The following is a 16854-nucleotide window of genomic DNA, read 5'->3' as shown; positions in this document are numbered from 1 at the left end:
AACTGTTCTTAGTGAATTCCAGAACACTGATTTCCTTAAATAAGAAAATCCTTGTTCAACATGAGGTCGTGGTCAAAAGGTTTTAATTTTGTTTCACATACACTATATATACAAAAGTATGTGGATTCCCCTTCAAATTGGTGGATTTGGCTATTTCAGCCATGCTGACAGGTGTATTACATCGAGCCCATAGCCATGCAATCTCCATAAACAAACATTGGCAGTAGAATGGCCTTACTGAACAGCTCAGTGACTTTCAAATTGGCACTGTCATAGGATGCTGCCTTTCCAACATTAAACTGTTTTTTTTTACAGAGACATTTGAGAGATTTTTTGACAAAAAAATGTGACTGATTGATGTCAAAGTGCATGTTTGTGCCTTTCTTGTGTTAAGCGAACATCGATTACATGTTTCATCATTGAATGAGTACATGTGAGCAACATCATTTGCAATTGGAATATGTTATATGATTTTATAATGTTGGGGCTTTGATATCCTCAGACAGACAAAATTCTAACTAAGTATACACACATCAGTGTGTCTTTGTTTACGGCCTTCTCAGCATGCAGGCAACATAATGCATCTAATTGCTGCAACACTGAACATTTTGGAAGCTTGAAGCCACAAGTGTCCACAGTTAGGAACATAATCCCACTAAAACTGGTTTGTTAAAATATGTTATGGTTGTGGATCATCAGCTATGTGGTGGAAAATCCATAAGCAGCCAAGTAAGAGAGATGCAGCCGTGTAACACTGAAATGCTTGACAAAAAGATGTGAAATTGTACTATAGCATAGACTAGTAGCAATATACAATATACTGTATATACACTGATTGTACCAAACATTAGGAACACATGCTCTTTCCATGACATAGATTGACTAGGTGAATCCAGGTAAAAGCTATGATCCCTAATTGATGTCCGTTATTAAATTCACTTCAATCAGTGTAGATTAAGGGAAGGAGACAGGTTAAATATGGATTTTTAAGCCGTGAAACAATTGAGACATGGATTGTGTATGTGTGCCATTCAGAGAGTGAATGGGCAAGACAATATTTAAGTACCTTTGAATGGGGTATGGTAGTAGGTGCCAGGCGCACCGGTTTGAGTGTGTCAAGAACTGCAAAACTGCTGAGTTTTTCACGCTCAACAGTTCCTTGTGTGTGTCAAGTTGGCTGGATGTCCTTTGGGTGGTGGAGTCAACATGGGCCAACATCCCTGTGGAACACTTTCGACACCTTGTAGAGTCCATGACCTGACAAAGGCGTTTGTACACTCAGTGTATAGCAGAGATATCCCATAGACATCAATGCATGCACACACACACACACACACACACACACACACACACACACACACACACACACACACACACACACACACACACACACACACACACACACACACACACACACACACACACACACACACACAGACACACACACACACACACACACACACACAACCTCCCATAGACATCAATGCATGATTTACACACACGCACGCACGCACGCACACACATAAGAACACACACCCTTGAACTGAGGGGAGCTGGGTGGCGGTGTACACACACACATGCTTCTTTTGAAACACACAGCCGGGACCGGGGTGGGTGTTAAAAGCTGTCAGACAGGTATGGCTGGGGTTGCATCTAAGCCGTGATTGATCACACCGGTTCAGGCTGAGTTCAGGGGAGGTCGCTGGCATTGTGGGTAAGATGACTGATATCCACATCAATGGCATGATGGAATATTATTATGAAGCCATTTGTAATGTAGGGACGGACTGGTCAGGGCAAACCAGTTCCCCCCGAAAGGGTTTGTGAGATCATGTTGCACTGTGAGGACCACCGAAGTCATCCATCATATTACCTAAACCTAGTTTCTGATTATGTCATGAGTAGCTTCTCTATGTAATAAGAACACAATTTGTCTAAACTCCTACTTACCTCAATAATCTAGTAAGGACATTTCTGGTGAAGCAGTTGGTCAAGTTCTCCTGCAGCATTGCAATTCTCAAACAGAAATTGTAGAAATGGGCGGGGATTAGACATAATTATCAATGTACAAGATATTTCTAAAATATTAGAGCACAATATTACAGCACAAAACGTGTTTTTGTGAGGGTGAATGTGAAGTTGATGAACATGATGCTACGCAAGACTAATTCACAGATTACAAAGACATAAACAGGTGTTGTATACTTCTTATACAACTCTATAACCTCATAATATAGCATTTACTATGTTTGGAAGTAATTTCAGTTTTGAAATGCCTATTTCTTTCTTCCTTTCAACACAAAAGGTAAACAAAAGGTAATTTAAATCGATGACGTATAGTACCTTCTTTAAAAAAAGTTTCTACCGGGCCATATCCTGGTATTTTCTCTGGCCCCTGTCCCTTTAATAAGTTATTGAGCGTAACAAATGTATGGTTTCCACTAGCTTCCATAGCCATAAAACGAAAATTGGCACAAAATAAAGTCGCTTTTTGGTCTTACTTTAAGGTTAGCAGTGTTGTTACGGTTAAGGTTAGGTTTAATATAAAAAAATATTTTACATTTTAGAAATGGGCGGGGTTTAGACATAATTATGACTTTGTGGCTAGTGACGACCAAATGTCTGACTGCCATCATCAAGTCCAGGCGAGGAGGGAGGAGTTTTGAATGTTCAGTTTGTACTATGTATCGATGTTTGCTGGCATCGCCTCACCCTGCCTGCTCCTTGCGTGATATAGCCTACTGTACCATTACCCAAACGTTTTACGCTCTTCCTTCCATATATGCTATTTAATACAGGGTGCTCTCAGAACCTTCTCAGAACCTGACTGGCATCTATCTGACGGACGTCGTCCTATGGCTTTGGTGGACCGAAACGGAAAGAAAAGGAGAAGACAATCCGCCCTATATGATCTAGGAACCGTGAAAGAAGAAGAATTGCTTTGACACCTGCATTGCCCAGGCAACGTTTTCTGACTCTGGATTTTATAGTAAGAGGAAAGAAGTAGCCTACTCTGAGAGCAAAATAGAGTCGCTCGCTCTGCATGGACTAGTTTATTAGACTGCATACTGATTTCACCTGGACAGAGTGAGCTACGAGTTAAAAAATGCCAAGGAGGAAACAGCAGGCGCCGAAAAGGGCTACGGGTAAGAGGACATTCACACGTATATTGGTATTCAACAATATTAGATGTTATTCTTATCAAACTGATATAGCCTCTTTACTGACCCAAAGCGAATATCAAAGTGACGGTAATACGAGATGACAAAGGTGCAATTTATTCAAATATACTCGAGTCTTTTTTTATAATAAGTTAAAGTTTTCTGTTTTTGAATAAGAGAGAGATGCATAGGCTATTATGCGAACATATGTGGGGGTAATTTCATTGAATTAGTCTACTTTATGGTTTGTAATTTAGTCCGTCATTCGAAAATAGTTTTACTAGAAAGCACAAGTTGTGTGTATTACCATAAACGATTAAGACGTGCGTAAAAGTACATTTCAGATGTGTGCTTCGAGTAGGCTGTCTGAAACAGTTTAACTCACAAAGAACTCTTATTATTTGATATCACGGACAAATGGAGAACAGAGTACTTTTTGGCGTGTGTGTGTCTACTGTGTTATAATGTGTTTAAACAAGACGGAGAACACCTGAGACAATCATTGACAACCACTAATGTAATGCAAATGTTATGTAAATAGTTATACCTGACTGTCACTCAGTAAACTGAATACATACAGTAGGCCTACATCATCTACAGTGCAAGGTGTAAAATATGAACAAAGCTCTGTTGCCTAAATGTAGGTGTTATGGGTCATCAGGAAAAATACATGCACCTCTTTCAAATAAGGCTAGAGTTTGTGTTGCCCTTAGTTTTTGTGTGTGTACTTAAGCATATTTCTCAGTGTGGCCTTTCTTCATGTCATGACAAATAGTACTGTAGTGCTAAAGGTCATCAGTGTGCCAATACTTGGTTTGTTATGGTGACCAACTAATTTTAGTGTTTACTAATCGGGTTACTTAAGCCAGATCGATCATTACCAAAACCATCAGGCTGTCCTACTCCTTCTTTCATCCTTTGTTACCTCACTCTGCTAAATAATTGGTGTTAATGCTCAGTAATTCAGGCCATATACATCACCTGTATGATTAACCTTAACCTTGTCCTTTGTTTCCACCATTGTAATAACGCATTGTAGTGCAGACCAGTGGCTTTATTAAAATAGGGACTGAAAATATTTGAGATGATGGATATGAATTGATTGATAAAAGGTATTGTCAGTGGAGGTGGCAGGATGGGGTGGGTATAATTTGAGCAACGTTCCAACAGGAATCTGTTCCAAAAACTTCAGAAATAACAAGGTTGCCAACAAACAACGCATACAAAGTTGGATAGCGGCCGAATAAGATACCGGGTAGGGAGTGAGCTATTTCATAGTTTTCACTCACCACGTTTATTCAGAAAAATGTCTCTGGTAGCCTATGGACAAAGATTAAGAATAAGCTACGTTGGTGAGTTGATGCCTATTCGGCAGCTAGTTAGCTAGGTGAATTGATCATGCTACTTTGTATGCGTTGTTTGTTGGCAACCTTGCACTTTATGAAGTTTGTGGAACAGATTCCTGTTGGAACGTTCCACAAATTATACCGACCCTGCAGTTCAGTGGGTTTCGAAGTTATCACTCCTTTTTATGATTGCGGATGTAGGCACCAGATGGTGGTTGTTCTCTGCCAGTAATGGCAGATCAATAGAGTTGCTTAAGATCGTGAAACCCTTATCTAATAGACACCCACTCAAGTGTATGGACACACACGCACACACACACACAGACCGACAGAAAAGCACCTCCAAACACACACACTCATCCTTATATACACACACACACAGTGCCTTTGGAAATTCAGACCCCTTGACTTTTATCACATTTTGTTACGGTACAGCCTTATTCTAAAATGGATAGTAAAAATAATAAAAAAGCACTCTACACACAATACCCCATAATGACAAAGCAAAAACATTTTTTTAAAACTTTTGCTTATTTATTAATAATAAAAATAGAATTTATTACATCAATAGTCAGACCCTTTGTTGTGAGACTCGAAATTGAGCTCAGGTGCATTCTGTTTCCGTTGATCATATTTGAGATGTGTTTTGACAACTTGATTGGAGTCCATCTGTGGTTATTTCAATTGATTGGACATGAATTGGAAAGGCACATACCTGTCTATATAAGGTCCCACAGTTGACCGTGCATGTCAGAGCAAAAACATAGCCATGAGGTCAAAGGAATTGTCCTTGGAGCTCCGTGATGGTATTGTCAAAGCACAGATCGTGGGAAGGGTACCAAAAAATATCTGCAGCATTGAAGGTCCCGAAGAAAACAGTGGCCTCCCATCATTCTTAAATGGAATAAGTTTGGAACCACCAAGACTGTTCCTAGAGTTGGCCGCCAGGCCAAACTGAGCAATCGGGGGAGAAAGCCCTTGGTCAGAGAGGTGACCAAGAACCTGATTGTCACTCTGACGGAGCTCTAGAGTTCCTCTGTGGAGATGGGAGAACCTTCCAGGAGGACAACCATCTCTGCAGCACTCCAACAATCAAGCCTTTATGGTAGAGTGGCCAGACTGAAGCTACTCCTCAATAAATGGCACATGACAGTCCGCTTGGAGTTTGCCAAAAGGCACCTAAAGACTCCCAGACCATGAGAAAGAAGATCCTATGGTCTGATGAAACCAAGATTGAACTTTTTGGCATGAATGCCAAACGTAATGTCTGGAGGAAACCTGGCACCATCCGTACAGTGAAGGATGGTGGTGATGGCATCATGCTGTGGGGTTGTATTTCAGCGGCAGGGACTGGGAGACTAGTCAGGATTGAGGGAAAGATGAACGGTGCAAAGTACAGAGAGATCCTTGATGAAAACCTGATCCAGAGTGCTCAGGACCTCAGACTGGGGCAAAGGTTCACCTTCCAACGCAACCACGACCCTAAGCACACAGCCAAGACAACGCAAGAGTGGCTTCGGGACAAGTTATTGAATGTGTTTGAGTGGCCCAGCCAGAACAGTGGCCTCGGACTTGAATCCGATCTAACATCTCTGGAGAGACATGAAAATAGCTGTCCAGCAACACTCCCAATCTACCCTGACAGAGCTTGAGAAGATCTGCATAGAAGAATGGGAGAAACTCTCCAAAAACAGGTGTGGCAAGCTTGAACTGTCATACCCAAGACAAGGCTGTAATCGCTGCCAAATGTGTGTCAACAAAGTACTGAGGAAAGTGTCTGAATACTTATGTCAATTAAATATTTTATTTTTTTAATTGTATTTTTTATACATTTGCAAAAATTTCTAAAAACCTGTTTTTGCTTTGTCATTATGGTGTATTGTGTGTAAATTGTGGGGGGGGGGAACGATTTAATACATTTTAGAATAAAGCTTTAACGTAACAAAATGTACAAAACGTCAAGGGGTCTGAATACTTTCCGAATGCATTGTAATGTACATACCTACATACACAAAACACCAGTCTCAATGTCAACAGTGAAGAGGCGAGTCCAGGATGCTGGCCTTCTTGGCAGAGTTGAAAAGAAAAAAACATACCTCAGGCTGGCCAATAAAAATGTAAAAATTAAGATGGCCAAAAGAACACAGACACTGGACAGAGGAACTCTGCCTTGAAAGCCAACATCCCGGAGTCGCCTGTTCACGTTGAGACTGGTGTTTTGCGGTTACTATTTAATGAAGCTGCCAGTTGAGGACTTGTGAGGTGTCTGTTTCTCAAACTGGACACTTTAATGTACTTGTCCTCTTGCTCAGTTGTGCACTGGGGCCTCCCGCTCCTCTTTTCTATTCTGGTTAGAGACCGTTTGTGCTGTTCTGTGAAGGGAGTAGTACTCAGTGTTGTGCGAGATCTTCAATTTCTTGGCAATTTCTCACATGGAATAGCCTTCATTTCTCAGAACAAGAATAGACTGCTGAGTTTCGGAAGAAAGGTCTTTGTTTCTAGTCATTTTGAGCCTGTAATCGAACCCACAAATGATGATGCTCCAGATACTCAACTAGTCTAAAGAAGGCCAATTTTATTGCTTCTTTAATCAGAACAACTGTTTTCACCTGTGCTAACATAATTGCAAAATGTTTTTCTAATGATCAATTAACCTTTTAAAATTATAAACTTGGATTAGCTAACACAACATGTCATTGGAACACAGGAGTGATGGTTGCTGATAATGGGCCTCTGTACACCTATGTAGATATTCCATAAAAAAATCTGCTGTTTCCAGGGATAATAGTCATTTACAACATTATCAATGTCAACACTGTATTTCTGATCCATTTTATGTTATTTTAATGGACAAAAAAATGTGCGTTTCTTTAGAAATGTCCTTGTTTTCTAAGTTACCCCAAACTTCTGATCGGTAGTGTGTATACACACACACACATATAGTTGAAGTCGGAAATTTACATATACCTTAGCCAAATAGATTTTAAACTCACAATTAACATAGGTCAGTTAGGATCACCACTTTATTTTAAGAATGTGAAATGTCAGAATAATAGTAGAGAGAATTATTTCTTTCATCACATTCCCAGTGGGTCAGAAGTTTACATACACTCAATGAGTATTTGGTAGCAATTTCGATTTCAATTTCGAACCATCTTCCCTGTCCCTGCTGAAGAAAAGCAGGCCCAAACCATGATGCTGCCACCACCATGTTTGACAGTGGGGATGGTGTGTTCAGGGTGATGAGCTGTGTTGCTTTTACGCCAAACATAACATTTTGCATCTCTGATCAGTCTTCTCCTTGTATGAGCTGAAAGTTTAGAAGGACGGCCAGGTCTTGGTAGATTTGCAGTGGTCTGATACTCCTTCCATTTCAATATTATCGCTTGCACAGTGCTCCTTGGGATGTTTAAAGCTTGGGAAATCTTTTTGTATCCAAATCCGGCTTTAAACTTCTTCACAACAGTATCTCGGACCTGCCTGGTGTGTTCCTTGTTCTTCATGATGCTCTCTGCGCTTTTAACGGACCTCTGAGACTATCACAGTGCAGGTGCATTTATACGGAGACTTGATTACAGGTGGATTGTATTTATCATCATTAGTCATTTAGGTCAACATTGGATCATTCAGAGATCCTCACTGAACTTCTGGAGAGAGTTTGCTGCACTGAAAGTAAAGGGGCTGAATAATTTTGCACGCCCAATTTTTCAGTTTTTGATTTGTTAAAAAAGTTTGAAATATCCAATAAATGTCGTTCCACTTCATGATTGTGTCCCACTTGTTGTTGATTCTTCACAAAAAAATACAGTTTTATATCTTTATGTTTGAAGCCTGAAATGTGGCAAAAGGTCGCAAAGTTCAAGGGGGCCGAATACTTTCGCAAGGCACTGTATTTTGATAAGTGAACCAGTCCCTCCTTTAGCAAAGCACCCCCACAACATGATGCTGCCACCCCCGTGCTTCAAGGTTGGGATAGTGTTTTTCGGCTTGCAAGCCTCTCCCTTTTTCCTCCAAGTATAACAATGGTCATTGTGGCCAAACAATTATATTTTTGTTTCATCAGACCAGAGAATATTTCTCCAAAAAGTACGATCCTTGTTCCAACGTGCAGTTACAAACCGTAACTGCACACTGGATTTTTGTATGGCAGTTTTGGAGCAGTGGCTTCTTCCTTGCTGAGTGGTCGATATAGGACTCGTTTTACTGTGGATATAAATACTTTTGTACCTGCTTCCTCCAGCATCATCACAAGGTCCTTTGCTGCTGTTCTGGGATTGATTTGCACTTTTCCCACCAAAGTATGTTCATCTCTAGGAGACAGAACACGTCTCTTTCCTGAGCGGTATGATGGCTACGTGGTCCCATGGTGTTTATACTTGCGTACTGTTTGTACAGATGAATGTGGTAACTTCAGGCGTTTGAAAATTGCACCCAAGGATGAACCAGACTTGTTGAGGTCTACCATTTTTTTCTGAGGTCTTGGCTGATTTAAAAAAAAAAGATTTTGCCATATTGTCAAGGCATTGCGTTTGAAGGTAGGCCTTGAAATACATCCACAGGTACACCTCCAATTAATGTTAATTAGCCTATCCGAAGCCATGACATCATTTTCAGGATTTTTCCAGGCTGTTTAAAGGCACAGTCAACTTAGTGTATGTAAACTTCCGACTCACTGGAATTTTGATACAGTGAAATAATCTGTCAGTAAACAGTTGTTGGGGAAATTACTTGTCATGCACAAAGTAGATGTCCTAACCGAATTCATAAAAAATCCTACAATGTGATTTTCTGGATTTTTTTTCTTCTCATTTTGTCTGTCATAGTTGAAGTGTACCTATGATGAAAATTACAGGCCTCATCTTTTTAAGTGGGAGAACTTGCACAATTGGTGGCTGACTAAATACTTTTTCGGCCCACTGTATATACACTGCTCAAAAAAATAAAAGGAACACTAAAATATCACATCCTAGATCTGAATGAATGAAATTTTCTTATTAAATACTTTTTTCTTTACGTAGTTGAATGTGCTGACAACAAAATCACACATTATCAATGGAAGTCAAATTTATCAACCCATGGAGGTCTGGATTTGGAGTCACACTCAAAATAAAGTGGAAAACCACACTACAGGCTGATCCAACTTTAATGTAATGTCCTTAAAACAAGTCAAAATGAGGCTCAGGTGTGTGTGTGGCCTCCACGTGCCTGTATGACCTACCTACAACACCTGGGCATGCTCCTGATGAGGTGGCGGATGGTCTCCTGAGGGATCTCCTCCCAGACCTGGACTAAAGCATCTGCCAACTCCTGGCCAGTCTATGGTGCAACTTGGCGTTGGTGGATGGAGCGAGACATGATGTCCCAGATGTGCTCAATTGGATTCAGGTCTGGGGAATGGGCGGGCCAGTCCATAGCATCAATGCCTTCCTCTTGCAGGAACTGCTGACACACTCCAGCCACATGAGATCTAGCATTGTCTTGCATTAGGAGGAACCCAGGGCCAACTGCACCAGTATATGGTCTCACAAGGGGTCTGAGGATCTCATCTCAGTACCTAATGGCAGTCAGGCTACCTCTGGCAAGCACATGGAGGGCTGTGCAGCCCCCCAAAGAAATGCCACCCCACACCATGACTGACCCACCGCCAAACCGGTCATGCTGGAGGATGTTGCAGGCAGCAGAACGTTCTCCACGGCGTCTCCAGACTGTCATGTCTGTCACATGTGCTCAGTGTGAACCTGCTTTCATCTGTGACGAGCACAGGACACCAGTGGCGAATTTGCCAATCTTGGTGTTCTCTGGCAAATGAAAAACATACTGCACGGTGTTGGGCTGTAAGCACAACCCCCACCTGTGGATGTCGGGCCCTCATACCACCCTCATAGAGTCTGTTTCTGACCGTTTGAGCAGACACATGCACATTTGTGGCCTGCTGGAGGTCATTTTGCAGGGCTCTGGCAGTGCTCCTCCTGCTCCTCCTTGCACAAAGGCGGAGGTAGCGGTCCTGCTGCTGGGTTGTTGCCCTCCTACGGCCTCCTCCACATCTCCTGATGTACTGGCCTGTCTCCTGGTAGGGCCTCCATGCTCTGGACACTACGCTGACAGACACAGCAAACCTTCTTGCCACAGCTCGCATTGATGTTCCATACTGGATGAGCTGCACTACCTGAGCCACTTGTGTGGGTTGTAGACTACGTCTCATGCTACCACTAGAGTCCCCACCTGCAGAACCACTCCTTTATTGGGGGTGTCTTGCTAATTGCCTATAATTTCCACCTGTTGTGAAATGTATTGTCAATCAGTGTTGCTTCCTAAGTGGACAGTTTTATTTCACAGAAGTGTGATTGACTTAGTTACATTGTGTTGTTTAAGTGTTCCCTTTATTTTTTTGAGCAATGTATATCACACACACACAGTTGAAGTCAGAAGTGTACATACACCTTAGTCAAATACATTTAAACTGAGTCTTCTTGGGTTAGATGCTACAAGCCTGGCACCCCTGTATTTGGGGAATTTCTCCCATTCTTCTCTGCAGATCCTCTCAAGCTCTGTCAGGGTGGAATGGGAGCTTTGCTTGACAGCTATTTTCATGTCTCTCCAGAGATGTTCGATCGGGTTCAAGTCCGAGCTCTGACTGGGCTACTCAAGGACATTCAGAGACTTTTCCCGAAGCCACTCCTGCATTTAAAAAAATATATATATTTTTATTTATTTCACCTTTATTTATCCAGGTAGGCAAGTTGAGAACAAGTTCTCATTTATAATTGCGACCTGGCCAAGATAAAGCAAAGCAGTTCGACACATACAACGACACAGAGTTACACATGGAGTAAAACAAACATACAGTCAATAATACAGTATAAACAAGTCTATATACGATGTGAGAAGGGAGGTATTGGCAAAAAAAGGCCATGGTGGCAAAGTAAATACAATATAGCAAGTAAAACACTGGAATGGTAGATTTGCAATGGAAGAATGTGCAAATTAGAAATAAAAATAATGGGGTGCAAAGGAGCAAAATAAATAAGTTAAATACAGTAGGCAAAGAGGTAGTTGTTTGGGCTAAATTACAGGTGGGCTATGTACAGGTGCAGTAATCTGTGAGCTGCTCTGACAGTTGGTGCTTAAAGCTAGTGAGGGAGATGAGTGTTTCCAGTTTCAGAGATTTTTGTAGTTCGTTCCAGTCATTGGCAACAGAGAATTGGAAGGAGAGGCGGCCAAAGAAAGAATTGGTCTTGGGGGTGACTAGAGAGATATACCTGCTGGAGCGTGTGCTACAGGTGGGAGATGCTATGGTGACCAGCGAGCTGAGATAAGGGGGGAATTGACCCAGCAGGGTCTTGTAGATGACATGGAGCCAGTGGGTTTGGTGACGAGCATGAAGCGAGGGCCAGCCAACGAGAGCGTACAGGTCGCAATGGTGGGTAGTATATGGGGCTTTGGTGACAAAACGGATTGCACTGTGATAGACTGCATCCAATTTGTTGAGTAGGGTATTGGAGGCTATTTTGTAAATGACATCGCCAAAGTCGAGGATTGGTAAGATGGTCAGTTTTACAAGGGTATGTTTGGCAGCATGAGTGAAGGATGCTTTGTTGCGAAATAGGAAGCCAATTCTAGATTTAACTTTGTCTTGGCTGTGTGATTAGGGTTGTTGTCCTGTTTGGAAGGTGAACCTTCGCTCCAGTCTGCGGTCCTGAGAGCTCTGGAGCAGGTTTTCATCAAGGATCTCTCTGTACTTTGCTCCGTTAATCTTTGCCTCGATCCTTTGCCTCGATCCTAACTAGTCTCCCTGTCCCTGCCACTGAAAAACATGCTGCCACCACCATGCTTCACCGTAGTGATGGTGCCAGGTTTCCTCCTGACGTGACCCTTGGCATTCAGACCAAAGAGTTCTATCTTGGTTTCATCAGACCAGAGAATCTTGTTTCTCATCGTCTGAGAGTCATTTAGGTGCCTTTTGGCTAACTCCAAGTGGGTTGTCATTTGCCTTTTGCAGAGGAGTGGCTTTCATCTGGCAACTGTACCATAAAGGCCTGATTGTTGGAGTGCTGCAGAGATGGTTGTCCTTCTGGAATGTTCTCCCATCTCCACACAGGAACTCTACAGCCCTGTCAGAGTGTCACCTGTCGGGTTCTTGGTCACCTCTCTGACCAAGGCCTTTCTTCCCAGATTGCTCAGTTTGGCCAGGCGGCCAGCTCCAGGAAGAGTCTTGGTGGTTCCAAACTTCTTCCATTTAAGAATGATGGAGGCTACTGTGTTCTTGGGGACCTTCAATGCTGCTGAAATGTGTTGGTACCTTTCCCCAGATCTGTGCCTCTACACAATCCTGTCTCGGAGCTCCACGGACGATTCCTTCGCCCTTATGGCTTGGTTTTTGCTCTGACATGCACTGTCAACTGAGGGAACTTATGCAGGTTTGTGCCTTTCAAAATCATGTCCAATCAAATGAATTTACCACAGGTGGAGTCCAATCATTGTAGAAACATCTCAAGGATGATCAATGGATACAGGATGCACCTGAGCTTCATTGCAAGTCTCATAGTAAAGGGTCAGAAATCTTATGTAAATAAGGTATCTGTTTTTTATTATTTATAAATTGGCCAAAATTTCTAAAAACCTGTTTTCACTTTGTATTGTGTGTATATTGATGAGGAAGAGTTTTTATTTAATCCATTATATAATAAGGCTGTAACAACAATGTTAAAAGTCCAAGGGGTCTAAATGCTTTCCATATGCACTGGGTATTATATCCCTTTTCTTAAAAACAATGTGTCACCAACCCACTATTATCCTGGGATCTTTTGAAAAGATGCCTAAGATCCCTTTACACGCTCTCAGCCGCCTCGTCTGTAATCTGGTAAATGTGTCAGTCCTTTAGAGAAATAAGCCTTCCTGAAGAGTTTCTTCATTGTTGAGGTAATTGTCTCCTCTTTGACAGGCACATTCATCAGTGGCTTAATGGTCAATCAAAAGTTGGCAGGCAGAGTGTTTCCATTCTTTCCTATCCACTACATTAGGAATACTTAATCAAAATGTCTCCCGGTAATGGTTGTGAAGAGTTCATGACTGACTGATCCGTTGTCTGTGCCGATAGAAAATTAACAGCTCGGCATCGGAGAGATGTTGGCCTGCAGATAAACAAATTGTGTATTAATATTTCATCTTCAAGACCTGGGATGTGCTAGCAGGCAGCTGAATATTCCTGGGCGTTGTCATTTTTCTGACTCGCTTTTTTACCCCCTCTGTATTCTTGAAGGCTCTTTGCAGCTGTAACTCGTTTCGCTTGATGACTTTACTGGGGTTACAGAGAGTGACGACAAATTGATTACCTGGCAGAGCAAGAATGGTGCGAAGAGAGACACGGGCTGACAGTCATGTTACAATAATATGTTTAATGATGTGTGGATGGGAACCGGGAGAGAGGGCTATTGAAATGAGATGCAAGGATTAGTTTTTTTGTTTTTTGTGCAGATGTAGTAGGCCTATACCTCAGTGAAAATGTGATTTTGAAGGTGTAATGAAGAGAATGTCCTCAGCTACAGCCCATTAATTTATGGGACATTTTGTTTGAGGCGACAGACATTCATGCGAATTTCAGTTACAGTATTAGATTTGCTCATCATTCATTGAATGTAAGGGTGACTTAAAGTTACAATTCCTTCCTGGCACCAAGGAATATGGGATGGAGTATAGGAAAGCATTTCAGTGTTTTGTTTCATATGTTGCAGACACATGCAACCCTATGACTGGACTAAATACTGTAGCTCTAGCTGTGCCTCAAACCGTTAGCCCAATTTTGCTTTTAAACAAGATACATTGGACAACAAACAAAGGCTTTAAGTGTTGCAGTGCCAGTACGTGAGTGACAGTAGCTTGTGGGGATTGGCAAGCTGAAAGTGATTTGTTCTGGAAACATCTTATCATCTAGGCAGATGTTGTTTATTCTAGTTCATGTAAAAAGAAAAGGATGTCCAGAGTAGCAGTTTGATTTGAAAGACAAAAGATGAAAGGTAAGGGCACCACCAAATGTAGAAGTGATACATTTTCTGTCCTATTTTTCTATAGAAGATTATAACCGTTGCTAATTATTGTGTTTTGTACCAAAAAGTGTTGACTTTGTCAAAGGTCTTGATGGCTTAGTTTTGCTCTCATATTGAGTTGTCCTCATATTTAGTATAAGAGTAATATGGGGTGTGTTGTATGATTTTGGAATGATAAATGCCTTTTTAGCAAATGTTTTTTTTTATCCAAAGAGACTTACAGTCATGCGTGCATACATTTTTCGAGTGGGTGGACCCAGCAGGATTCAACCCACAATCTTGACATTGCAAGCACCATGCTCTACCAGCTAAGCTATAGAGATCTCATTACATTTCACGACAGTGAGGTGAGGTGACAGCAGGTGTGGATAGGTAATAGTCTGAGAGGGAGTCAGTGCGCCCCCCTGCTATCTATGTGATAAGAACAGAGACTCCTATGCCCTCCAGCGAAATGATCTCTCCTGTGTGGAAAACAGACTGTTATGATTGGTCTCAAGGCGAGTGCCTGACTGCCTGTGCAGTGTTGCACCATACCTCCTCAGTCACAACGAGACTGCAGCCTACAACTGCAGCTTGCAACTGCTCATTCACCTTGCGTTCCCTCTGAGACCTGTACTAGTTTCCAGGCAAATTACACAATTTGATATGCCATTGGGCTGGGTGATTCAGGTGTCCATGTGATCATCGTAGCAGAAAAAGGCTTTCTTGTTATATTTTTGTTCCTCATTAAGGCAGACAATAACTAGAATATTGGGAGTTTATTTTAAGCAGGCTAAATCTCAAGGATCAAGGAAATTATGCCACAGCACTATGCTTTGTCCAGGTTCCAGATACAATGGTTTAATGACCGAAATGGGGAAAAGACTGAAGAGTAAGGGCTGTTCATCTAAATGTACTTTGAAGATGAAAATGGGGAAGGATTAGTAGAGATAATGTAATAAAACACTTCCTGCTGTGTGAAGGATGTGTGTATATGACGAAGTACAGTGGAGGATTTCCACTTGCCAAGAGCACTGCTTTCTTGTGAGTATGCAATAAGCACATTTACCCTGTACATCACCTTATAAAACACAGTTTACTCCAACACAGGAAAGGCGAGGACTACCTGAGAATTGTTGAATGAAATGTATGGTTGTAAACCTACTTTTTGGACATATGGCTCTGAAGGCAGTGCTGGATCAGGTATCTAGCGCCATATGCCTCAAATGGATACATCCATATAAATCCATATCTGTTCTATTTGACCCAATTCACAGAAGAATATACTGTGTTGTATATATGATGTTCTCTCATTTTAGTTGTATACACATCATATTATAAGTTACTTAAATTGTGAAAAAAATAAAAATAGTTGTGTGTGTGTGCGAGATTAGCATAGAGAAATTTCAAATTTGACGACAGCACCTCGAAACTATACAACATTTGAGCAATTTAGTGCTTTTGAGGTTGTTTTTGTTTTGAATCTTTTATTTTTGGGGGGTTTTGATTTAATTCATTATTTTATTTACACATAATGTGGGTTGAATGCTGTAACAACACAGAATAAAACAATTTAATACCAGTCCCATTGTTAGTGTCTGCCCATTACTGCTAATCGGTTATTACCCATAATGTATTTATTCACATTACTTTAATCAAATATTTCAGTAGTTGTGTATATTACATTTGATTACTTGATTTATTTTATTCTCAAGTCATCAACTCATCTCTATAGAGCTGCTGCCTATACTGTCTGACAAACATCATTTCAAAGTAAATAAGGCTTACTTTTATGACTGCTGAATACCTACTATCAATCACTTCGATTGGGTATTTTCAGGTAGAGACCTCGCAAATTAACTGCTCTCTATCCCTTTCCATCATGCATTCTTCTCTTTCCTTTTCTTCCCCACACTAACCTAATGTGGCAGGCGTAAAAGAAACACACAGACCAGACAAGTAGGCGTGCATTGGATTATGGTCATTGTAGTTAGTTTAGCGCAGACAATGTGGTAAATTATGTAGAATTATTGGTCTGTTGGAAGCTACAACTCCCTACAACATCACACAGTTCGCAGTAGTGATCTGATTTATCTTTAGAGAAACTGTGCAAAGTGCACATTAAGCTCACTGTAAAAAGACACATAATAGAACTGATTGGGTCAATTAGTTGTTTTAAACAAAAAATAATCAACATTTTGGTTAATTGCTCAGTGCCAATGAATGCAAAAAAAATCTAAAACTCAGTGAAAACATTAATCTGAAGTTATCTGCGGTGTACCTGATTTGCTTCTAATCAAATCCTTAATAGGCTTAAATTAAGAT

At 41.2% G+C, this 16854-nt stretch overlaps 1 protein-coding gene across 1 annotated transcript in view; it reads left to right on the top strand.

The window, feature by feature from the left end:
- The first annotated feature begins 2636 nt into the window (after positions 1-2636).
- Positions 2637-16854, top strand: part of LOC112216299 (teashirt homolog 2) — a 78120-nt gene continuing 63902 nt past the window's right edge. The window contains exon 1 of the mRNA XM_024376189.2: positions 2637-3146. Coding sequence (XP_024231957.1) covers positions 3107-3146 — 40 coding nt within the window. The 5' untranslated portion in view covers positions 2637-3106. The remainder of the gene's footprint in view (positions 3147-16854) is intronic.

The sequence above is a fragment of the Oncorhynchus tshawytscha genome, linkage group LG16, assembly GCF_018296145.1.
Source record: "Oncorhynchus tshawytscha isolate Ot180627B linkage group LG16, Otsh_v2.0, whole genome shotgun sequence".
Taxonomy (NCBI): domain Eukaryota; kingdom Metazoa; phylum Chordata; class Actinopteri; order Salmoniformes; family Salmonidae; genus Oncorhynchus; species Oncorhynchus tshawytscha.
This window is presented reverse-complemented; position numbering and strand designations above follow the sequence as displayed.